This window comes from Ailuropoda melanoleuca, chromosome 7, assembly GCF_002007445.2.
Source record: "Ailuropoda melanoleuca isolate Jingjing chromosome 7, ASM200744v2, whole genome shotgun sequence".
NCBI classification, from domain to species: Eukaryota; Metazoa; Chordata; class Mammalia; order Carnivora; family Ursidae; genus Ailuropoda; species Ailuropoda melanoleuca.
The window spans coordinates 47,187,485-47,211,008 of NC_048224.1; the positions used below are offsets into that span (position 1 = coordinate 47,187,485).

At 54.2% G+C, this 23,524-nt stretch overlaps 1 protein-coding gene across 8 annotated transcripts; it reads right to left on the reverse strand.

Annotated features, from left to right (window-relative positions):
* Positions 1 to 1,154: 1,154 nt before the first annotated feature.
* Positions 1,155 to 22,268, reverse strand: TRAF1 (TNF receptor associated factor 1). 8 transcript variants are annotated; one of them, XM_034664432.1, is made up of 10 exons: positions 22,079 to 22,268; positions 21,570 to 21,690; positions 20,452 to 20,693; positions 19,963 to 20,353; positions 17,923 to 18,007; positions 9,285 to 9,350; positions 8,362 to 8,772; positions 6,648 to 6,825; positions 4,267 to 4,415; positions 1,155 to 2,326 (listed from the first exon to the last, which is right to left on the reverse strand). In XM_034664432.1, the coding sequence occupies exons 4-10, from the start codon at positions 20,100 to 20,102 to the stop codon at positions 2,108 to 2,110; spliced, it is 1,248 nt and encodes a 415-aa protein (XP_034520323.1). In that variant the 5' UTR covers positions 20,103 to 20,353; positions 20,452 to 20,693; positions 21,570 to 21,690; positions 22,079 to 22,268; the 3' UTR covers positions 1,155 to 2,107. The 8 variants fall into 8 exon arrangements, with proteins under 8 accessions (XP_034520323.1, XP_034520320.1, XP_034520318.1 ...); XM_034664429.1 differs by lacking the exon at positions 20,452 to 20,693; XM_034664427.1 differs by having other exon boundaries at positions 21,570 to 22,268.
* Between the last annotated feature and the right edge of the window lie 1,256 nt (positions 22,269 to 23,524).

The window sequence follows — 23,524 nt, forward strand, 5'->3', positions numbered from 1 at the left end:
TTCCCGCACTGAACTAAGAGCTTCTTGACGGTAGGACGCGGTCTTACCTTTCCTCCCTAGTGTCTAGCCAGTGGATGACAGGTGGGTCCCGGGAAGGCTTTGCTGAAACAGTGGCTGCGACTCACACTGTTAGAAGCAAGTATGTGTCTCTTCCTTTGGAAACAAGCGAGCAAAGGCAAGAGTAGTTGTTGTCTTCGGTAGCAGCCTGTCCTCAATCCCATGAGCTCAGCACTCAGGGAGCTGGGATGCAGATGGATTTGCCAGGATATAGGTGCTGAGGCAGAAGCTCCCAGAACTCGCTGGGCCAGACCCTTACTTGCTCTTCCCACTCGTCAAGGGAAAGCGGGTCCATCTCCGCTGCTGACTGGCTGGTCAGCAGTGAGGGCAAGAAAAAGCCCTGACACGTCTGTAGCCCGTCATGCGTGGCAAGGTGCCATGGAACATACAAAGCACTAGTGTGTTCCCTTGTTGTATTTGGGCCTCGTGAAAACCCTGTGAGCTGGGCAGGGGCAGGGCCGGGGAGAGGGCTGCCCCCCATTTTCAAATAAAGAGGCTCAGGCACAACGGGACCCAGGTTTGGGCCCAGGTTGGATCTGGGTTTTCTGATATGTTACGGGCGCTGAGCTAGGGAGAACGGGCAGGGCTGCTGACCCATTTTACAGATGAGAACCCTGCAGGTGTGAGGAGTGAAGTCTACCGCAGCCTTGCAAGCAGACGGCGAGTAAGCTGTAGGAAGGCTGGTGGGCAGAGGAGTGAGGTCCCGAGCTGGAGCCCTGGGCGGCCACATGAAGGCTCAGGGTCTCTGGGAAGCCAGGGGAGGGTCCCTGCAGAAACTGGGTGTGTGAGGCCTGCACGGCGGGAGACAAGTCTGGGCCAGGCCAGGCAGGCGGCAATGCTGGGGCTCTTCCGCAGCCTCTTCGGCATGGTGTCCCCTTTGAGGTTCTCAGGACCCAGCACGGGAGGCAGGCTGGGAAGGTTCTCCCCTGTACAGAGAGGAGGAGCCTGTGCCCGGAAGGGATGCTCCTGCCGGCCGGGGCCATCTTCCGCGAGACTGACAGCGCCACCCAGGACTCGGTAATGGGCTTTTCAAATTTGGCACAGCTCAAACCAACTCCCACAACCAGGCACTGCATGAAAACCTCAACAGACATTAAAACAATCACTCTCTTTGGTTTTATACATATTTAAAAGGACAACCACCGCTCAGTGGCTCAGAGGCCACAATCAGTGAACTGAAAGAAGGAAATACCGCGGTTAATTAGGTGACATGAGATTCTGGAAAGTGCCAAAGGTGGGGCCTCTGAGGGAGGGAGAGCAGAGGGCTTATGGACCCCTCCTTCTCCACCTGTCTTCCAGCTGTTCCTGGGAGCTGAGGACCTGGTTTTGCCTGGAGGAGATGAAGGGGAGTCCTGCCAGTGGAGGCACAGGACACAGGCCTGCATGGGGCCCCGCACGCTGGGGAATGGAGCTGCCAGACCCGGGGTAGCAGATGCTGCGAGGGACGGCCCAGCCACGTGGTGGCAGTGAAGGTGGCTGAGGAATCTGGAGGCCGCGAGGCTCCCGAATGTTTCCAGAACCCTTGCAGCCCTAGGCCTCTCCTGCACCAGGAGGCCCAGAACTGGAGCCTTCTGGGCTGGAAGGAACCTCAAGGTCTTCAAATCCAAGTCCCAACTTGATGCCACCCCCACCCCCCCACCCAGTACAGAGACCTTCCTGTCCAGAGAGCAGCTTTGCTCAGAGAGCTTCTTGCCTCCTGCCCATACTCACATCCAGGCCCCAGGCCCGGTCCCTCCTCCCTCCCCATCTTGGTCACAGGCTGCCTCAACATTCAGGGCTGGAGTGGGTCCCAGGCCTCCAGTTCATATGCTCAGTGCAGAGGACAACAATCCTGCTACCGCCTCCTTCCAGACTTTTGTGGGCCCAGCCCAGGGCCCTGCCGCCGAAGCTGATGGCCAGCCACGGTCAGTCTGTCAGTCCTGCTCAGATCGCGCTGGCCCCGCCCATCACAGTGCCCTGGGATTCTGGGCGCCACGGATAGGCCCCAACCCCCCCAGTGCACTCGGCACTCCCTCGGGAGTCAGGTGCATCTGGCACGGCCCTCCCCGCCCTAAGCACTCGTCTCCACAATGCACTTGAGGAACATGGTGTCATCCTTCACGTAGGCGTGCTTGGGCGACTGCAGCCTGTTGAGGGGGAAGAAGAGCGGGCAGCCGCTGGCCACGTTGGTCTCACTCTGGGGCCGCTGGAAGGACGCTGAGCTCAGGTCGGGCCGGAAGGCGTCGATGGCGTGCTCGCGGTGGTTCTGGTCGAGCAGCATGAAGGTGACCTGCGTGGCGGGGGGCACCTGGGGGTCAGGGCCTGAGCAGCAGCACCGGGGGGACCCCTGTACAGCACCTCTGACCCCAACTCAGGCTGATTAGGAGTCAAAGAAGTGAAGTAAGGATCACGTTGGGCATGCAGCAAGGCCCTCTGGAATGGAAGTCTTCAAGGGCTGGCCTGTGAGTAGGGATCAGATGTTCCATCCACCAGCAAGGGGCGAGTTCAGAGCCACAGTCAACTCTGGTTGGATGGTGGGGGCTAACAGTGGGACCAGGCACTGACAAGGAGTCCAGACCCCATAACCTATGGAGCCCCGTCCTGCTCTGGAATGTCTGATCCATCAGCTATAGCTGGGATCTCCGGGGCAGGGCGGAGGGACAAGAACAGACAGGCCTCATCCAGAGGGGCTGTCAATCCGTGTCCGGCAACACGAGTGTGTACCCCGAGACGCTGAGGATCTCAAAGCGACACAGACCCCCTTCTCTGGTGCGTGTCCCCGAAACACTCAGCTGGCCACAGCAGCTCTCAGATTGGGCTGCACTTTAGAAGGCTCTGGGAAGGTTTTCAAGAACCCTGATGCTCAGGCCTCACCATGTACTGGAGTGAGACTCAGCCGTTGGGTATTTTAAAACTCTCCCTGATAGGCCTGGGAACCAGTGACCTAGTGACTCATATCCAGACCACTGTGGCATCCCCACCCTGCCCCACCTGTGTGCCCTGACCTCCCTTCCACCCTAGCTGGGGCCTGTGTTCTTGGCCCCACCTCTTCCTTCCCCTCCCCCTTGGCTGGTTCACCTGCAGGGAAGGCCTCGCCTCTCTGCTCCTGTCGTCCTTCTAAATATTTGTAATAGATTTTGTTTTTTGGTGTACAGCACGAGTGAATGGGAACTGTAGAGATTTCCCGCACACCCTCTGCTCCCACACAGCCCCCGCCCCCGCCCTCGGCCGGCAGCCCCCACCAGAGAAGTGCATTTGCTACAAGTGATGGACCCATTGGGAGTCACCCGAAGTCCACGCTTTGCCTCTGGGGTCACCCACAGTGCTGTGCATTCTCTGCGTTTGGACAGATGTGCGATGACACGTACCCACAATTCGAGCACACAGAAGAGTTTCACTGCCCTAAAAATACGCTGTGCTCTGCCTCCGCCCCCTCCCTCCCCTCAACCCCTGGCAGCTGCCCATCTCTCCCGGTCTCCACCGTGTGCCTTGCCCAGAGTGTCCCAGAGCTGGGATCACGCAGTCTGCGCGTGCCCTTCCAGACCGGCGTCTTTCACTCAGGGATAGGCCTCTACAGGTCCTCTAGGGCTTTCCATGGCCTGATCGCGTGTGTCTTTTTAGCACTGACAATATTCTGCTGCCTCAATGCCCTGCAGTTCATGCATCTGCTCTCCCAGTGAAGGGCATCTTGGCTCCTTCCAAGTTCTGGCAATTTATCCATGGAACTGCTATAAACCTCTCTGTGCAGGTTCTTGAGAACCAAAGTTTTCAACTCATCTGGGTAAATACCAAGGAGGGTGGCTTCTGGGTCATAAGATGAGAGTATGTTTCATTTTGCCAGAACCTGCCGAACTATCTTCCGTCTTGCATTCCAGCCAGCCGTGAATGAGAGTCCTGGCTGTTCCACGTGCTCGCCAACACCTGGTGTTGCTAAGGTTTTGGCCATTCACAGAGGGGTGTGGTGGTATCTGCCTCATTCACTTTCTCTGAAATCGCTGCCAGTTCAGGCTAGCCCCACAGCACCTCCTCCAGGCAGTTTTCCTTACTTACATCGTGGGAACGTCACTGCTACCTGCCTTCCTGGGGCGCTGCTGCAGGCATTTTAGTCCGTGGACTCATGAAGCCCAGGGTACTACATACGGACTCAGGCTCGTGTTTTATAAAAGGTGAAACTGAAAACGCAGAGAGGACCAGGGCCCGGGCTCGCCCCCTCCCTTGCCCAGCCCATACCTTGTTCCGGAAAGGCCAGGGCAGCAGAGCGTCGTACTCCCCTCTCATGATCACGATGAAGAGCGACAGGTGTGTCCTCTTTCCTGTCCCGTCCCCGTTCAGGTAGAGGCGCAGGCATAGCTTGTAGCCGTACTTGGCAGTGTAGAAAGCTGAAATGTGGAAGGCAGAGTCAGCACTGAGGGAGCTGGACGGTGTCGCACGAGCGGACCAGGTAACCGGGGCCTACGGTTAGGGACGCCCAAGGTCAGTGGCTCAAAACAAAGAATTCTTTCTGCAGTGGGGAAACCAAGCCCAGCGAGGGGAAGGGGCTGGGCCCAGTCTCCTGCCTCACAACACTGACTTCCCTCTGCTGCCCTAGGCCAAGCAGCCCCAACCACTGAAGCCTGGGGGAGCCTGGGGCAGCTCACAGTTCTGCTAGCCACCTTGGCGAAGGCCCCCGGAGGATGAACCGGCCCCTGCTGATTATGCCGGGGGACCTGTGGGCTCTCTCCGTGGGCAGCTGAAAGGGCCATCCAAGTGTGGGTGCCACTGGCTGTCACTGCAAGGGGCCCTCTGGGAAGGGTTGAGGGGGGACAAGGTGGGGGAGCAGGCAGGAAGGCGGGAGGAAGGTCGGGCTGACAATCTGACTCATCTGTCCCCTTACATTTTGGTAGAACAGGAAGTCAGAGACACTGCTTCTTTTTTTCCTTTTTGGAAAAAAGGGCGGGGAGCGGGAGGGGGGAAGGGCTCTGTGGAGGAGGTGAGGCCACCCCATGAAGGGGGCTGCTCCCGAGGACAGGGGCCCGGCTGTGGGAGCCAGCCCTGCTCTGTGGCCTGGGGCAAACACCAGTGCCTGTCTGGATCCCAGCCCTGTCGGTGGTGGGTGTGTCAGAGGAGCTGATGGACAGGAAGGGTATGAACCCGGGAAAATGCACAGGGCTGTTAAAATCGTCATCTGCATCATGGAACACTACATCAAAAACTAAGGATGTACTGTATGGTGACTAACATATCATAATAAAAAAATTATTATAAAAAAAATCGTTATCTGCAGAAATTCTCCTAATGGTCCACCCGCTTACTTAGATGCACCCATGTGAGATGAGAGGAAAAGCATGCAGGTCTGAGAATTTCATGCGCAAATATACACATTCTTACATCAGTGGAGACCAATCAATTAAGAGAAACATCTACTGGTGCGCCTGGGTGGCTCAGTCAGTTGGGCTCAGGTCATGATCCCAGGGTCCTGGGATCCAGCCCCACGTCGGGCTCCCTGCTCAGAGGAGAGCCTGCTTCTCCTTCTCTCTCTGCCCCTGCTCATGGGCTCTCTCTTTCGCTCACTCTCTCTCTCTCAAATAAATAAAATCTTAAAAACAAAAAACCCCAAAAAACAAGAGACACATCTCCTGAGTAACTATTCCTTGCACGACACCGCGCCAGGCCTGGAGGCCCTGGAAATGCAGGAGAACTGCACGGATTTACAGAGCACTCACTCGTATGCTACTCACGACCCACAAACTCACGTTTCACCTCATTCTCCAGCGGCCTTATTTCAGACCACTGGCTCTCTGAGGGCCGGGGGGAGGGTAGCCTCTGCACCCCTCTCATTTCCACAAGCTCTGGCTCAGAGCACTCTCTCTGTCACATCTGAGATCCACAGGAAGTGGCCAACGATCTTATTCCCATTTGCAGAATATGACCGACGTCAGGGAGGCAGAAGGCATGCCCGGTTCAAATAGCCCATGCTCCGTGTGGCTGATCGGAGACCTGCTACCTCCTCGCTCCCAGCGTGGCCCGAATGCACTCGGACACGGCCTGGCAGTCAGGGAGCTGGCCTCTGGCCCTGCTGGTTTCCCGGGCCCAGGGAAGCCTGCCTCCCCCTGCTGGTCTGCACCCCTGGGGAGCTGGTACCTGGGGAGAAGAGGCTGACGGTCCTGCCACAGGCTGACTCGTGGCAGCGCCTGGTGACATTGGTGATCTTCCAGAGGAAGGTGCCGTCGAAGGAGGCCTCCTCCATGAGGCGGAGGCTCTGCTCCAGCTTGCCCAGGGCCTGGTCTTTCTGAGCCAGCGTCTCCTGCAGCTCCACCACCTGTGGGGAAGCCCATTCAGCCAGGGGCACCAGAGCACAGCTTGGGGACGGGGTGGGGACAGTAGGGTATGGAGACAGACCTGCCCCCAATATGCCTTCCTGACCACGCCTCCCTCGGGCACATGCATCTGCCTATGTCCGTGCTGTCCCTCCTGCCTGNGCAGGGACCTGCTACCTCCTCGCTCCCAGCGTGGCCCAAATGCACTCGGACACGGCCCGGCAGTCAGGGAGCTGGCCTCTGGCCCTGCTGGTTTCCCGGGCCCAGGGAAGCCTGCCTCCCCCTGCTGGTCTGCGCCCCCTGGGGAGCTGGTACCTGGGGAGAAGAGGCTGACGGTCCTGCCACAGGCTGACTCGTGGCAGCGCCTGGTGACATTGGTGATCTTCCAGAGGAAGGTGCCGTCGAAGGAGGCCTCCTCCATGAGGCGGAGGCTCTGCTCCAGCTTGCCCAGGGCCTGGTCTTTCTGAGCCAGCGTCTCCTGCAGCTCCACCACCTGTGGGGAAGCCCATTCAGCCAGGGGCACCAGAGCACAGCTTGGGGACGGGGTGGGGACAGTAGGGTATGGAGACAGACCTGCCCCCAATATGCCTTCCTGACCACGCCTCCCTCGGGCACATGCATCTGCCTATGTCCGTGCTGTCCCTCCTGCCTGGAACCCCGTGGCCTTTCTTCTCCACTGGCCGAATGCTCTTTATCCATCAGGAACCTGGCTCACGTAGTCCTCTTCTGGGAAGCCTCCCACTACTGCCCCAGCTCTGCTGGTCTCTCTCAGCGGTGTTCTGCAGGGCACTTCCAGCACTTTCTTAAGATACGGCTTTTTGCCCTTCCTATCAGAGAGATGGTTTCCCCTAACGAAGGCTGGGCCCATGCTCATTTTCTCTCTGTCTTCAGACCTTGCATGGTGTGCGTGGGACTAGAGCCAGAGGTTCCTGATGCACTGAAGACATGGCTGCCGGCCTCAGGGAGCCCACCTTCTCACTGGGGCAAGAGTTACATAACTAAAGGCTTTACTCAGTCACTATACCCACTGCCGTGCTCTTCTGGGGCGCTCCCCCATGAACGCTTGAAAAAATACAGGCTTAGTCTTGGGTGTGCTCAGCTGGGAAGACAGGCATGGAAGTGGGTGTCCTTGGAGGAAACTGAATCCCTAATACTCCTGATGGAGAAGCTGAAGTTCTGGGAGGGGAAGCAACTTGCCCAGACCCACACAGCAAGTTAACAGTGGAGCTGGAACTAAAATCCAGGCCCAACAAAACATGAGGCAGTGATAGAATGTTGCTGGACAGGAAAAAAAAAAAAAAAAAAAAAGCAATATTAGCATGGTGACTGGTTGTATTAGGAAAAGTATAAGCTCTGGGATAAGGGAGGGCATAGTCCTGCTCAACCAAGAACTGTCAGGTAGGTGGACTATCTGGAGTTGGTCTGGGAGCACCACTCTGAGTGTGTGGAATCCTTCAGACACTGAGCCAGAGCCTATGAGGATAGCACAGAGCCAGGTGCTCTGAGGAAGGGGTGAAGGCACTGGGGGCGCTGAGCTGCAAGAAGGAAACACTCAGTGACTACCTCTCTCTAAAGGCCCTCCACAGGGACTGGAAGGCAGATTTGTTCAGTGGGCCCTGAAACGTAGGGCCAGGAACAATGCTGGGAAGACTCGGAGAGGCTGATTTTAGTTCAGCGTAAGGAAGAACTTTCTCATCGTGAAAAACGTCCCCCGGGGAAATGAAATGCTTGGGAAGGGAGTGTCCTATCACAGGAGAAGTTCAAGCCAAGGCAATGAAGCACACCAGACAGGGGGAGTTTGACCTGGACTATAACCTGGGACTCAGTGCTCTTCCTAGAGGGTCTTGGAACAGGGGACAGATACTTTTCGATGGTGGGGGGATGGCCGGGGCGGGGTGGGGGGGAGTGTCTGCTCTGAGCTGGGAGAATGCTCAGGAGGAAGGCTGCCGGTCCACTGTTCTGAAGACAAGACAGGGCCAAGGGGCCCCCCTGAGCCCTCCTGGAATGGGAGCTTGCCTCCCACACTCACCCGCTGCTCCAAGCTCAGGATGTGCTCCCGGTCGAGCTGGCTCTGGTGGATGGAGGCCGCTAATGCCAGGTGGGAGGCCTCCACCTCCTTGTTGAGGACAGCGACAATGTTCTCAAACACACGCAGCTTCTCCTCCAGCTCAGCCAGGAGCTTCTCCTTCATGAAGTGCTGCAGGGCCAGCTCGTCCTGGCTCTCGGAGCGGGGCGCCCGGTAGCAGTCCACTTCCAGGTCCCCCGCCACCTCCACGGCCGCCTGCAGCTGCAGGTCTGACAGATTCTGCTCCAGGGCCATGGGCCCGGACCCCAGGCCAGAGCCTTCCTGGGCCTTGCGCTGTTTCAGGAACCCCAACAGCAGGTTGAGGTGGGTGGTCTGGGAGGCGACCTCATGCTCCTGCAGGAGCTTCACGCTCCCCTGCCAAGAGAGCAGGGCTGGTCAGTGAAAACAGAAGAGGTTGAGGAGAACCAGGGAGCGGGGGAGAGTTCAGCAACCCAAAGGCTGCCAAAGAAAATCAGGTCCATTCCCCCAGCAAAAGGGAAGATGCTTTGTGTGTCACAAGAGGGATCTGGACGAGGACCCTGGCTTCAGACATGCCCCAGGTGAGCCGTGCGCGTCCCAGTCTTTGGAGCAACAGCTTTGCCCTGTCCATGAACGCCGCGGTAATTCAGGACCACGGAGAGGGACAGGGAGGTCGGGGGTGGGGGCTTATTTCAGTGCAGCTACAGTGCTCAGGTGAGACATTCAGCAGAACTTCCCTGAGTATGGAGAGGATTTACTAGTGGGATTTGTTGCTCTGAAGAGTGGTTAATGTAAGGGACACCCGGAGGAGTAGCTTGATGGGAAAATCTGGAAGGGCCTGCAGTGAGGAGATCCAGAGCTCCAGGACTGTAGTAGCCCCCTCTCCTTTCTCACACCCAGATGCTTACCTTGTAGGAGCAGCCAACACCAGCAAAGGGGCACCCAACTTCAGCCTCAGCTGCCTCAGGGTGATCCTGGAAACAACAACCATGTCACCAGATGTGATGGGGGTCCCAGGGGCCACCACTGGGGCTCTCTGCAAAGCACCAGGATCCGCCAGGGCAGGAGTGGGGCTGGCCCGCATGACCTGGCACATGCTGTTCCTTCTGCCTGGCTGACTCCTACCCACCTTTCGAGCATCAGCCCTTCCGGGACCCTCCTTTAACACAGAATCAAGGCCTCTGCTGCGATCCTGGGCAGTGCGGCTGTCTCTTCTGTCAGGATATGTCCCACCCAGCTTTCCAACCATCATTCACTCTTTGGTTGTCCTCACCGGGCTGGGGGAGGGGGTCTGTGAGGGTCACAGCTGTGTCCCCGTGTTGGGCAGTGTCTATTACAGAGGAGACACTTGGGACGTGCCAGAGGCATGACGGAACACCTCCCTCCTCCTGAAGCCCAGGGGGCCTGTCCCCACAGCTCCCATCTACCTCCCTCCTCAGCTGTCCTCTCGTGACCGACCGAGGCTTGTCTGCCCTGCATGCCGTCCCTTCCAGAGGGACAGGGCAGCAACACAGACAGGACTGGGTATTCAACAGCAACTGGACAATACTGTTGACCTGTTTACAGGTCTGAGGAGTTTACAAAACGCTTTCATGATCACAGTTCTTCTCAAGCCCCTAACGACACTGTGAGGAAGGCAGAAAAGGTTTTTTTGTTCCCATTTTACTGATGAAGAAAAGAAACGAGGCTCACAGAGGGGAAAGAATCTGCCCAAGAAGGAACAGCGAGGGAGTGGCATGGCCACAGGGCTCTTCCCACACCAGATCACTATCTCTTATCAAGAATAAGCCCATGGGAGATCAGCAGAAAATTTTTTCCAAAATGCACTATTTAGAAAGGGCTTGTATCTGGAATATGTAAAGAACTCTTACAATTCAATAAGTAAGACAAGCCACCTAATAAAATGGGGAAAATAATGAACAGATACTTCGCAAAAGGAGCTATATAAATGACAAATAAGGCTATGAAAAGAGGCTCAACATCACTAGTCATCCCAGAAACGCAAATTATAACGAAATGCCACAGTGAAATACACTATCGACTCACAAGATGGGTAAAATGCAAAAGAGAATGATAATATCACGTTTTGGTGAGGGTGTGGAAGAACAAAATGGTACAGCCACTTTGGAAAAATTCACGCAAGTATATCATAAAGTTAAACCACGCTTAAAATGCAACTTTCTTGCAAACCATGCCTATAAGGTAAGCGTACAACCCACATATTCTATTCCTAGGAATTTGCCCAAGAGAACCTGAAATGCCCGTCTGCGTATGCATGTGATGTTCAGGGTAGCTTTATTCATAATAGCCCAAACTGGAAGCAATCCAAATATCCACCAAACGGTGAATGGAAACACAAAGTGTGCTCTATCCATACTCTGCAACGCTCCCTGGCAATCAGACGGACTAAAATATGAATAAAAGCAATCACGTGGAGGAACCTCGAAAGCATTATGCCAAATGAAAGAAGTCAAACAGTATATACTAGGACTCCATTCTTACAAGATTCTGGAAAAGGCAACACACGAGTGACAGAAAGATCAGTGGCTGCCTGGGGCTGCAGCCGGGGAGACTGCCTAGCCAGGGCACAAGGAAGCTTTTTCCAGTGTAGAAACGTTCACCCCCTTTGCTGCAGCGGCCACACAACTGCATACATTTCCCGGTACTCATCACACGGTACACTCAAGAGGACTGGATTTTACTGCATAGCACTGGTATCTTGATTTTCCAGGACTCTGTTGTTGTTTCCTTAAGAAGAGTGCTCTCATGGGGCAAAATGAAGGCAAATTTGGATACGAGGGGTGGGTGGAGAGGTCTTTCAGGCTGAGCAAATACAAAGCCACACTAGTTATTATTCTTTAAAAGTAAAATAAGCAAGAGCTGTGGGTTTAATGAGTACCGTTGGTTTGGGGCACAGAGCACAGCTCAGCAAACAGCCATCCTCCCTTTCATTCACCCCCCGCCCTGGGCTTCAAGCACAACTTGTTCCCAACAAGGAATAGAACACAGATGTTCCACTGGGGCGGGGGCAGAGGGTGGCCTTGGCAGAGACGGTGCTGGCTTTAGGGAGCGTGCAGTGATGCAGCCTCTCCCAGCAGGTGGGAGCATGGTGCGGGGGCGGGGGGACCAATGGAGGGCCTGAGGCTGGCTGTGGACCCGGTTCCTGGGTGAGCGGACCAGGGGTAAGTTCCTGGGCCCAAAGCTTGAAGTGAGTCATAGGAGGGATAAGGAGGCGCAAGCGAGAAAACTAAGGGTGGAGTTGGAGAGATCACCTGCAGGTGCAGGGGCACGTGCTCTTTTGGCTGCCGAGCCCTGCTGGTGTCTGGAAAGCCCACTGCAGCCTGGGAAGTGTGGTCTGGATGTATCACGATGCGTGGATGGGGGTGGGCTGTGACCGGCCTCCAGTGGCTGACAGAGGAGGGGCAGGGTGACTCGGGAGCACTTCAGAGGCCCAGGTGGCTGGCCCTAGAGTCAGCCTGCAGGGGCGCAAAGCCCGCTTCTGTCACGTCACATACACTTCACACACTTTGGTCCTAGGAGACTTATTAACCTCTCCTTGCCTCAGTTTCCTTATCACCAAATTGGGGATAATAACAGTACCCCCCTCCCTTATGGAGTTGTGGGATTACATGCGACGATATTTGTAAGTGCTGGCATTAGTTACTGATTGCTGATGTAACAAAATACCACAAACTTAATGGCTTAAAACAACACAAATTAATTATCGCACAGTTCAGGAGGGCAGAAGCCTTCACATCGAGGTGTCGACAGGATTGTGTTCCTTCTGGAGGCTCTAGGGCAGACTCCGTTTCCTTGCTTTTTCCAGCTAGAGGCTGCCTGCCTCCCTTAGCTCATGGCCCCACCCTCCATCTGCAAAGCCTGCAGCAATGCATCTTCCAATCTCTCCAGCTCTGACGCTTGTCTCCCTCTTCTGAGGACCTTTGTGATGACCCTGGAGCCACCTAGATAATCCAGGGTCATCTCCCCATCTCAATTTAATCCTTAATTTAATTACATCTGCAAGGTCCCTTTTGCCATTATTATGGGCAGAGTTGGGAATCCCAGCCCCCAGAACATGACTGCATTTGGGGACAGAGTCTTTACGGAGGTAACGAAGTTAAAATGAGGGCAGCAGGACGGCCCTCCTCCAATACGACTGATGTCCTTATAACAAGAGAACGTTCGGACACCAGGAGGATGATACGATGATATTGGAAGAAGGCAGCGTCTACAAGCCGGGAGAAAGGCGTCGGATGAAACCCACCCTGCCTTCAGCTTCTTGCCTCCAAAACTGTGAGAAAAGACATCTCTGTTGTTCATGCCACCCGGTCTGTGGTGTTTTGTGATGGCTGCCGGAGCAGACAAATCCAGCCATGTAAGGTACCATATTCACAGGTTCTAGGGGTTAGGATGTGGACCTCTTTGGAGAACACCATTCTGCCTACCTTAGCGCTCAATAAATGTTAGCCCTAAGTAGTAGTTGTAGGAGTATATTATTCCTATTTTTATTCCATGGGTAAAGCACTGCCCTTGGAATATCTTTTCTTTTTCCTTTCTCCCAGGGCTGTCATATACATGCTTCTCATTTAATTCTCCCATCTTGAACTTTTTAAAAATGACTATTTATCTATTTGAGAGACAGCATAAGCAGGGGGATGGGCAGAAGGAGAGGGAAAGGGAGAGAATCCTCAAGCAGATTCCCCGTTGAGTGTAGAGCCCAATGCAGGGCTTGAACCCAGGACCCCGAGATCATGACCCGAGCCAAAATCAAGAGTTGGATGCTTACCTGACCGAGCCACCCAGACGCCCCTCTCACATCTTGANGACTATTTATCTATTTGAGAGACAGCATAAGCAGGGGGATGGGCAGAAGGAGAGGGAAAGGGAGAGAATCCTCAAGCAGATTCCCCGTTGAGTGTAGAGCCCAATGCAGGGCTTGAACCCAGGACCCCGAGATCATGACCCGAGCCAAAATCAAGAGTTGGATGCTTACCTGACCGAGTCACCCAGACGCCCCTCTCACATCTTGNCCTCACATCTTGAACTCTTAATAACTAATCCTATAAAACCCTACTCTGCCATTGGATTTCCTCGGGGAGATGAGGAACACCCTAGCTGTGTTTGTATTTACACTGGACCAAAGCATTCTTGCATGTTTTCTCAGAGGATCCCTGCAGTGACGTTTGGAGGCAGGCTGGGTGGGATTAGCTTCCTCTAAATGCAGATGGAAAGCTGAGTAAGGGCCGGTCTGCGGTCGCACAAAGCGTGAACACTGAGGAGCCACCTGGATCTGGCTCTTCTGTCCCAGTTACGAGACCTTGCAAGGGTTTGCTGCCTTCTCAGCAGCTGTGCGAGCACTGCCCCGTCCATCTCACAGCGCCACAAGGAGGAGGTTGGAGCTCTGAGGCTCTGCTTCTCGTGTAAGCGGGCAATCCGAAGTTCAGGGATGGCCAGGGATGTGCAGGGGGCGACCCAATTCCGGGCAAAGGTGAGGTAGAGACCAGGGACCTAGAGTCCATGATCACGGTCCTTCCTCCCAACCGGAGAGTCCTCGGCTTACCCGAAGGGTGGCCTCACCTAAAGGGTGGGGACGGAGGGGCCAGGAGAGGGAATCAGGCTAGGGCTGCAGAGGAGGAATAGGGCATCTGTCCTGGGCCAAGCCTGGTATGTCTGGGGCCACAAGCGGCCCCTGTGAGTGGCCTCAGTGCTTGCAAATGGCTAAAAATAAAATCCACAGTGGAATTTTCTCTGAGGAGGAAACAGAAACAGAAAACAAAATCCCAGCCCTGAGGGAACACTTGTCCTTCTGTCTGTGTCTGAGAAGTCTGGGGGTGTGTGGGATTCTGGGCCACCGTGCTCACCCAGGGCCTTGGTGATGGGGTCAGCAGGGGGTCCCAGCAAGAGGTCCCCCACTAGGGGACCTGTGGGCTTCTGAGAATATGAAAACGAAGACAGTGCCAGGAGCAGAAGAGCTCTGTGAAGCCACTGGAACAGCGTGCCAAGCACTGACCCCACTGCTGCACTGGACCCACAGGCCGGCTCGGGTCCTGCTCGGGGGTCAGCTGGTGCTAAGGGACAGAGGTCCTTCATCGTGACAGGGGGGACCTGGTCAGTCTGTATCTGCCTGTCAGCTCCTGCCCTCCTCTGTACCAGAGCCTGTTTCCTCTTCAGCAACTTCTGCTCAGCTCAACAGCCACCTCCTCCAGGAAGCCCACCTGAGTGTCATAATTGAAAGCAGTCTTGCCCATTCCTGTTTTCCCGTAGCACCCGGTGGACTCCAGAACTCAGGGCTGACGGTGTTATGTAAATCTGCATAAAACACTTGGGGTGATCCACCGAGAAAAGATGCAGGGGTTGGAACCTGGGTTTGCCTCCCCCTTGTGATAGGACTTTGGTCCAGGCACACCTTGTCAGTCAGTCTCAATGTCTTACCTAAAATCTAAGTAAAACAGGGATATTACCACCACCCATGACACAGGATGTCACAGGATCGACACACTTCAAGCGACACCGATAAAGGGGAGAAAGTTACCCCAAATGCATAGAGACTAGGGACAGACTCAAGAAGGACACGGTCAGTGTCTTCCCACAGATGCGGGCCCATCTTGGGGGACAGAGGGCTGACTGACTTGCCTCGTGGCCCCAAGGGAAACAGACCTTGGTTCAGTACAAAGAGGAACACAGCGCAATCATCAGAGTCCCCCTTGGTCGAAGAGGTTATCTCACGGGTCACAAGCCCGTGGCCTATCGTAAGCCACTGGCATCACAAGCCAGCTTGCTGTTGGCCTCCTCAAGAGGTCTCTGAGGCAAGAGACTGAAAGAAACAATCGTTCTCACAGGGTCACGGGCAGACAGAACTGAACGTTATTTTCCAGACACTGGGCTGTTCCTTATTTCACTGTCACTTCTAGACGAAGGTCATTCCAGGCAAGAACCTGGTCTCTAACTAGGTCAACAGTGATCCTTTAATATCTGGGTCTTCCATTAGTTCCTGGTCCACGGCTGTGAGTGTTTCTGAGATATTAATCTAATGATGTCAGAGGATGAGGACACGCTGATAAGCAGATGGCATGGGAGGTGTTCGCGAGGCTGGGCGCCTCTGGGATCGACGTGGCCGGTCTCCGGCCACCCCGCACCCCTGTTCCCCAGGCTTTCCTGCATGCACAAACTTCAGAATGACCGCATATGCAAAGTATTGACTTCTAATCAGCTGCTTTCCTTTGGTCAAAAGTCCCCCAAAGTTCCCATTGGGGTCAGGAGCCAGAGGAGCCTCTGGTCTTTCCGGTCTGTGGCTTCGTGCAGGTGTGAGACCACTGGCTCACACGCCCCCCACGCCCCGGCTTTTTGCTTTTCACTGGGGTGGGTCACATCACATCAGGCGGGGAAGCCGGGGCAGGAGGCCTGCTGCTGGCTTTGCCCCCCTGGAGGCAGCACCCGCTCCCACCCCGAAGGCTGCCAGAGTACCTATAATTCTACCATCAGAGTCACTTTATCTGATTTAAGGCAGCAAGCATCATACTGTGCTCTGTAGGACTCCAGGAGCCCCCAGAGTCCCTCAGGGTCTTGGACAGGAGAAAGAAATGGGATAACTAAAAGGATGGGGTGCCAGGCTCCCCCTTAATCAGACCATTTGTACTCTCATCAGATTTCACATTCACAAAGATGGAAAATTAAAACCACTGGATTATGAGATTGAAAATATCTCTTGCCTCTATCATCTGAGATTTGTACAATGAATGTGTATTAATTTTGTTAAGAGAAAAAAATCAGACAAATTGGAAACAATCTCCCTGGGGCACTCGAGCAGGCAGGAGCCTTAGAAGGCAGGGAGCACACGGCCTCCCCTTTGCAGGTGGAGCACGGCAGCCCCTACAGACAGCTACGTATGGGTCTGCAGGCATCTCACGGCTAGCTCACTAAGACATCCAGACAGGGAGGCCATGGGTCGGTTTATCCAATTAGCTCTTATCACGTTGCAGAGTGGAAAGTTCTGAGAAAATGCATGGGGTCCTTACTATGATTCCCTTGAGGGCCTGCAGGGGAGGGGCTGCTGAGAAGAGGATGGGAGAGCCCTCAGAGGCCACTCCGGTGGGGGCAAGAAATTCCTCCAGCTCTCTGAGGGTGAGGGGCCGGAACAGAGAAGGGAGAAGGTGTGAAGACTTTGTCTGCCTCTGGCTTCCTTACAGCCAGCCATGGACAGGTAAGCTGGACATCACAGGTCCCGGACTGGCCTTGTAGACTCAACTTCATGTCTTCATTTTACAGATAGACAAACAGGTGTGAGCAGTACCTTGGCCATGCACAGAATCTACGATGCCATCCCCGGACACCAGGCTCCTGAGCACTGGGCTGTGGTCTCAGGGCAAGGAGGGAGCTCTGGCTGAAAGCAGCCAGGAACCTCACAGAAAGTGAGGGTGGCCACATGGTGAGACAGCGGTCACTAGGGACTTTTGTGCTGAGACTCCCCAGTGGGTGTTGGGGCCTGATGTATAAGACCAGGGGTTACATTTCTAGCAGTGGTTCTTACAGCTTGCGGCCAATACAAGTTTGGGTCTTTTTTTTTTTTTCTTTAATTGGAAGATGAACAAGATTGCCATTTTTTTATTTTACCAGGTAAAAACATTATCAAAAATCCTATCATCGACTATCACCATCATTTCACTTGTACAAAGACACGGATAGGGAGGATATAATCCCAGAGCAAAGGTTAGTTCTACAAATGAAAAGGTTTTAGTTTTAAAAAACTCACCACAATTTCCTTACTTTTATCACTTTGTCATGTCCTGGGGGGAACGGACCAGATCTGGTTGGCCTGTGGGAGCCTCTTCCCTCAACAGACAAACCCGTGAGTGTTCTTCCAATTCGGAAGGGCTAGAGTTCTAAACTGTGGTGCCTGAAAATGTCTCTTTGGCCCCTCACACTACCAAAGCACAGCTTGGCAGAGCTTGAGAGCTAAGCAGAGGACTTCTCCCTGTCTGAGGGCATACTGGGGCAGAAAGAACCGTCTAGATCAAGAGGTGACAGGCTTCTTTATAAAGGGCCAGATAGCAAATATTTTGCGCTTTGAATCTTCTATTGCGAGTGCTCACCTCCGCCGCTGTAGGGCAAAATCAGCCACAGACAATGCATAAATGAGTGGGTTGTGGCTGTGTACCAATAAAACTTTATTTATGAACACAGAAGTTTGAATTTCCTAAAAATTTTCATGTCACAAAATGCCATTCTTTTGACTTTTTCAAACTATCTAAAATATAAAAACCATTCTTAGGTTGTGGGCCAGACAAAACCGGGTGGCAAGCTGGTGTTGGCCCATAGGCTGTAGCTTGTAGACCCCAGGTCTAGACTGGTGCTCTCACCCTGAATCTGTCACACATCAGAGAGGTGTCTTTGGGCAAGTGACTTTGTCATTGTGAATATCTGACTCCTCACTGCTTACAAACTGAGTTCAGTCCAGCCTGTAGACAAGGGGCAGGCGCCTAATAGCTTCAACTTGGACAAAAGGAGAAAAAAAATGGTCAAATACCCTTTTCTGGCTGTGCCACGTACCTCTTCCTGAGACAGAAGGCTTCCCGGGCTTACAGACTGAGGGTCGTCCCCTCTGCATTTTGCACAGATCCGATCCTCGCCGGTCCTGGGGACACAGGAACAAATCTTGCTGAGTGAAGCACTCACGACTTCCTGGCACCAACCTCCATCCTGATAGCTCCAAAGCCTACACCTTGCCCGGTGTGGCGGCTGATAAGGACTAGGTGCCCCCGATGTCTTCCTGTAGTTTGCCGTGAGCTTAGCTGGCAGCCAAACCTGCCCTGCGGTGACCGGAGGCTATTGTCACCCTTCCTTACCCCACTGAGCGTGACTATTTCTGTTTCATTGCAGAAATATTAATATGCTGGATTATAAGGGACAGCCCCAGTTTCTGCTGGAAGGATGATGTAGTAATGCCACTGACTTGCTTTGCTAAAACCGGGAAAATTCTGAATTCCAAAATACATCTGACCCCAGGGGCTCAGGTAAGGGATGGCAGATATGTGGCTAAATGTGCTCTTCTCGGCTTCCTCTGTTTGGCTTTGGGTCTCTGATTTTCAGGAATGACAGATGACCACAGTTCATTAGAACGAGAAGGGGCCTCAGAGAACTAACCCAAGATTCTTAACGAGGAGTGGGTGTCAGACTCTGAACAGAGGGACACATGCACCTATGTGCTTTCAGAAAGCTCCCAAGTGATGCTGGCCCACAGTGAGAGCTACTGGTCAGGCCCTTCCTACATGGGAGGAAAACAAGGCCCCGAGGACATAGCACTGGCCAAGAGTAGACTGAGTCAGGAGCCAGGCAGAGCTCTTCAGGCCTCAGGCCCGGATCCCTCCGACACCCAGTAAGCTCCCTCCCCTGCTCTGTCACGTTTTGGAGGAATGGGGAGGGAAGCCAAAGACTGAGATGGCAAAAGACTGAGATGAACCCAGAAACATCAGCTCGATGCTACACGCAGTCAAACTTTGCTCTCTGCCCCCTCACTCCCTACCTGGCTTTTCCACAGCCACATCCTCTCCCCTCCTCACAGCCGCCCTCTGTCAGAGGCTTTGAACTTCGCAAGCTTGCCTGATTCAGTTTTCCCACCTTCTGACACTGTAAAGCCCCAAACAAAGGTCACAATGGGGGCGCATGGCAGTGTAGGAGCACATCTGCCAGGAATCTGACCTGGGGCAAGTTGACGTCGTCTCTCCATTAGGCCTCACTGTCCCCATCTGTAAAACAGGCTAATAATAGTATCCACCTTTCAAGGCTCCTCTGATGATCCAAGGAAAGAGTGCTTAGCCTACAGTAGGTGCCTCATAGTTGCTTAAGATGGGGATGCTGATGATCATATTAATGTCACACCTGAGTTATTTATATGATAAATATAAATATATATGTATTTTTACATATTATATACAACATGTATGACGTATACTATATTCTATACACATATAAAATGTGTATTCTATATAAATAGGTATTTATATAGACATATACAATTTAATATATTATATAGAAATATATAAATATAGACATATATAAATACAGATATCTGTGTGTCCCCTTTAAAAGGGTTGCCAGCAAACAGTACAAGGTGATGGGTGGTATTACAGCAGCTCGGATTTTATAGCAGTTTGTCATTTACCAAGGGAGTTTCTACTCATTCTTATAAGAACTTTTCCGTATACCGTAGGTTGGGCCTTGTACCAACCCTGGGTTGGTAGAAAATAGCTTTGGCGGCATTTTACAGATAAAGAAGCCGAGGCTTCAAGATGCTGGGCACTCTGCACGAGGCCACGCAGTCAGTAAGCGGCCCTGCTGGGTGCAGAGGCTCTCTCTCCCTCCAGCCTGGCTGGCCTTCTGCCATGGGAGCTAACATCTCCCAGTGGCTACTTTTCCCTCCACCACTAGAAAGGCCAGTGCCAGGGACTATAAGGAAAGGGTGTGGAAACAGGCCCAGTGGGGTGAAGTCACCTGCCTAAAGCCACCGGCTCCTCTCACCCTTGCCTCCCGTCAGGGGCCCCCTCCCTGACACCTTTTCCCCACCCACCCCCTGCTCCTCCAACCCCTCACCTCACGTGCTCAGAGAGACAGGCGGCACAGCAGAGGGCCCTGGGCTCTGATGGGTCCTGGCAGACGGTGGGGGGGCACCCAAAGGGAAACTCGTTCTCATCAGGGGCTGGGTGGGGGCTGCTGGCTGGGCCAGAGGCCATCCTGGGGTCCCGGGTTGGCCAGGGGCTCCCGTCTGAGCAACTGTGGAGAAGAGACCAGCCCTGTGGAATCCGTGCTGAGAGAAGAGGCGGCTTCTGCCTGGTGAGCAGGAGTCTGACGACTTTATCTTTTCGTCGGCTTGTGTGGTTCAACGTCACAGCTGAGTCACAGCAGGGATGGGGCAGGAATTACCCTCTGTGGTGCAAAAAATCCCCTGGATGGTGACAGAAGGCTTTAGGAGTGTCCAGTCATTCTTTAAAGTGAGAGAGAAAAAGCAAACAAGTCAGAGAGAAAAAAGAACTGTGCCCCAGATTTTCAGGAACTGCTATCAGAGTTTCCCTGTCTGAGCACCTTGGGTGGCTGCTGGCTCCCTCCTCCTCCTCCCTGGGGACATCGGCAGAGAGTCACAGCTGGGGACTTGTCTGTGTTCCCTGGGACCTCAAAGCAGCTTAGAATTCTTGGTGGGGGTGCTCGCTGCCCTGGTGGAAATCCCCAGGGTTCTGGAGGCAGGTCCAAAAATGCAAGTTCCAGGCGCTTTAGCTCTGCCCTGGCCAGAGCCTCTCTCAGGTAAAAGTCACTTCCTCACAGTGAGACTTGATTAAAAAAAAAAAAAAAAGGACTTGTAACAGGCTGTCTCCAAGACCCCTCTGGGCTCTAAGATTCTGGGACCCTGATGGCCAAGGCAACCCGAGGCAGCTGGGAGGCTTCTGATGTCCCAACCTTGCCTGTGGCATTCCTCATCAGTCATGGTGACAACACAGGGCCCTCCCCTCTCCTTTGAAGTAAGGCCTCCGGACCATGAACTGCTCAGGGCCCTCCCCCCATTTCCCCACTCAGGAAGTCATAGGTGGCCACACACTTGGGTCAGGCGCCACCACTTCCCCGGCTCTGAGAGCAAAGCTCTAAATAAATACCAGGTCACAGGGAGCGGGTCTCATGGCGATCCACGGCTGGGTGGGAGCTACGGCTTCTGACAATGTCTACTGTGTGCTGGGCAACATTCTCCTTCCTATTCCTCAGAGCGATCTGCTGGGGACTGAACAGCAGGAATCGAGCACACAGGCACAGAGAAACGAGATGCCTGGTCCAAAGTCACAAGCCCCCTTAGGGGACAGCATTAGCACCAGGTCTGAGGAACTCCAACATCTATGTTTTCTACCCATAGACGAGAGATGAAAGCCAGGCGACCTGGTGGTGCTTACAGAGCTGGGACTGGAGGTCAGAACACCCAGCCTGTTTTCTCATCTACCAAATGCAAGGGATGACCCCTCCACCTCTTCCCATCCTGCTGGATTTTGCAAACTTTCATAGTGGTTTCAAATCCTGGGCTTTGAGGTCTGACAGATCCGAGTTGGGATCCTAAGTCTTCCATGTACTCACTCTGTGGGTCCTGGGACATGGTCTTTAACTTCTCTGAACCTCAGGCTTTGCATCTGTGAAGTGGGGGAGAATAGTAATGTCTACTTTACCTGACTGTTGCAAAGATCAAGTGAGGTGGTGGGTGGAAGCCTCGCATGGCATGCGGCCCAAGCGAAGTGCTTGGAACGCTCTGACATTGCATCCCAATGACGGCCACAGCCCTTCCAGCTCCTCAAGGTCAAGAAAAAGAATTAAGATGGTAAATTATGCTTCCGCAGTGTTTCCACATCCATCAACTTCACTTGAGCCTTACAAGTCGGCAAGGCAGGTCAGATGTCCTCTGACCCTAGAAAAATTCAACCGTCCCCCTTCCCTGGCACGATATTGGGGCTGCTGGCAAAGAGGACATGACCCCCTACTGTTGCAGGTATACATCAGGACCTCCGCCCACACCTGGGCCAGCCATGGCCTGGCCCTTCTCAGCAAATGACCTTGAGGCCTACTTCAGAGAAGGCCTATCAAAAAGGCACTCCCTTAACCACAGACCCCAAGCCTGCAAACTTCCCTGCATCCCCACCAATTCCCTCTTTCCCTTCATTTGGCATAGACCGACACCTACCTCCCCATTCAAGTTCTGGGTCCCTTTTCTCTCCCCTCTGTGTTCGATGCCTCCTTCTCTACCAGATCTTCCCTATCAGCATCAAGATATGCCCAAGCTGGGGCGCCTGGGTGGCACAGCGGTTAAGCGTCTGCCTTCAGCTCAGGGCGTGATCCCAGCGTTATGGGATCGGGCCCCATCAGGCTCCTCTGCTATGAGCCTGCTTCTTCCTCTCCCACTCCCCCTGCTTGTGTTCCCTCTCTCGCTGGCTGTCTCTATCTCTGTCGAAAAAATAAAAAACCTTTAAAAAAAAAAAAAAAGATATGCCCAAGCTGTTCTAATGATAAAAGTGAAAAATAATAGGTACAGCATTTTAGTGCTGTGTTAAGTACTTTTAACTGCCTCATCTAATCTTCACATGAGCCCAACGAGGCAGGGATGGTCATCATCATCCCCATTTTACATATCAGGGACCGAGGCACAAACCGGTTAAGTGACTTGCCCAAGGTCTCACAGATAGTGCGTGGGGACTCCCGAACCCAGAGCCTGTGCTCTAACCACACATTCCACCCTTATCCCAAGTCCTCTCCTGCATCTACACTCTCTCCACACTTTAACAGAACTTGTAGAAAAGACTGTCAATACAGAGAATTCCTCACTCAAATCTCTGGAACCATCTCCCCAAGGTTGGGGGCACCAGTGCCCAGGGTCTGTCCCAGTTTCTACCTAACCAGCACTCTGGTCAGCTCCTGACCCCATTCTTGGTCCCTCCTTTCAAATTCCCTTCCTTGCCTTGTACCCCATTCCGTGTATCCCCCGACCCCCCACATCTCTGGCTGCTCTTTATCTTTTCCTTGACCCCTTTTCTCTTCTACTCTGAACCTCCATTGGTCCCATCTTCGTGACTCCACCGCGGGGATCCACCGAGTAAACCATCCCCCCGCCCGCCAGCCATCCACTTGACGTTTGGGGTGCACTTGGACCAGACCCCTGGGAGTCTCGGTGGTCTGCCCCCAGAATGGGGTTGGGCGCCCAGCTTTGCGATCCCATCGCGTCCCCAACCCCAGCACAGCCCCCTGTCCTCCCAGTCGCCCGGCTCGATGACGCCGTGTTGCCTGCCTGTTCTCCCTCTAGCCCCGTTCNGCCCCCCCCCCCCCCCCACGCCCGGGGCAGATGACTGTCCCCTCGCCACCGCCACAGCTCCAGGTGCGTGCCCCGTGCCGAGAGCAGAGCAGCGCGGGCGACTAGTCAAGGATGGGCGAACCCCTGGGCTGCCCCGGCTGCTCGCAGGAAGCACTGGGGTAGGGAGTGCGGAGGCGGGCTCCGCAGCGGTGGAGTCCTGGTCACGGGCCGCGCGGGGAGGCCTGCACTGGGGGAGCCCCCGCCCGAGCGAGCGGGAGCTGGGGCGTCCCGGGCCGGGGAGCGTGGGGGCGGGGGCCGCGGAGCCTCGGGCGGACCCGCGGCGGG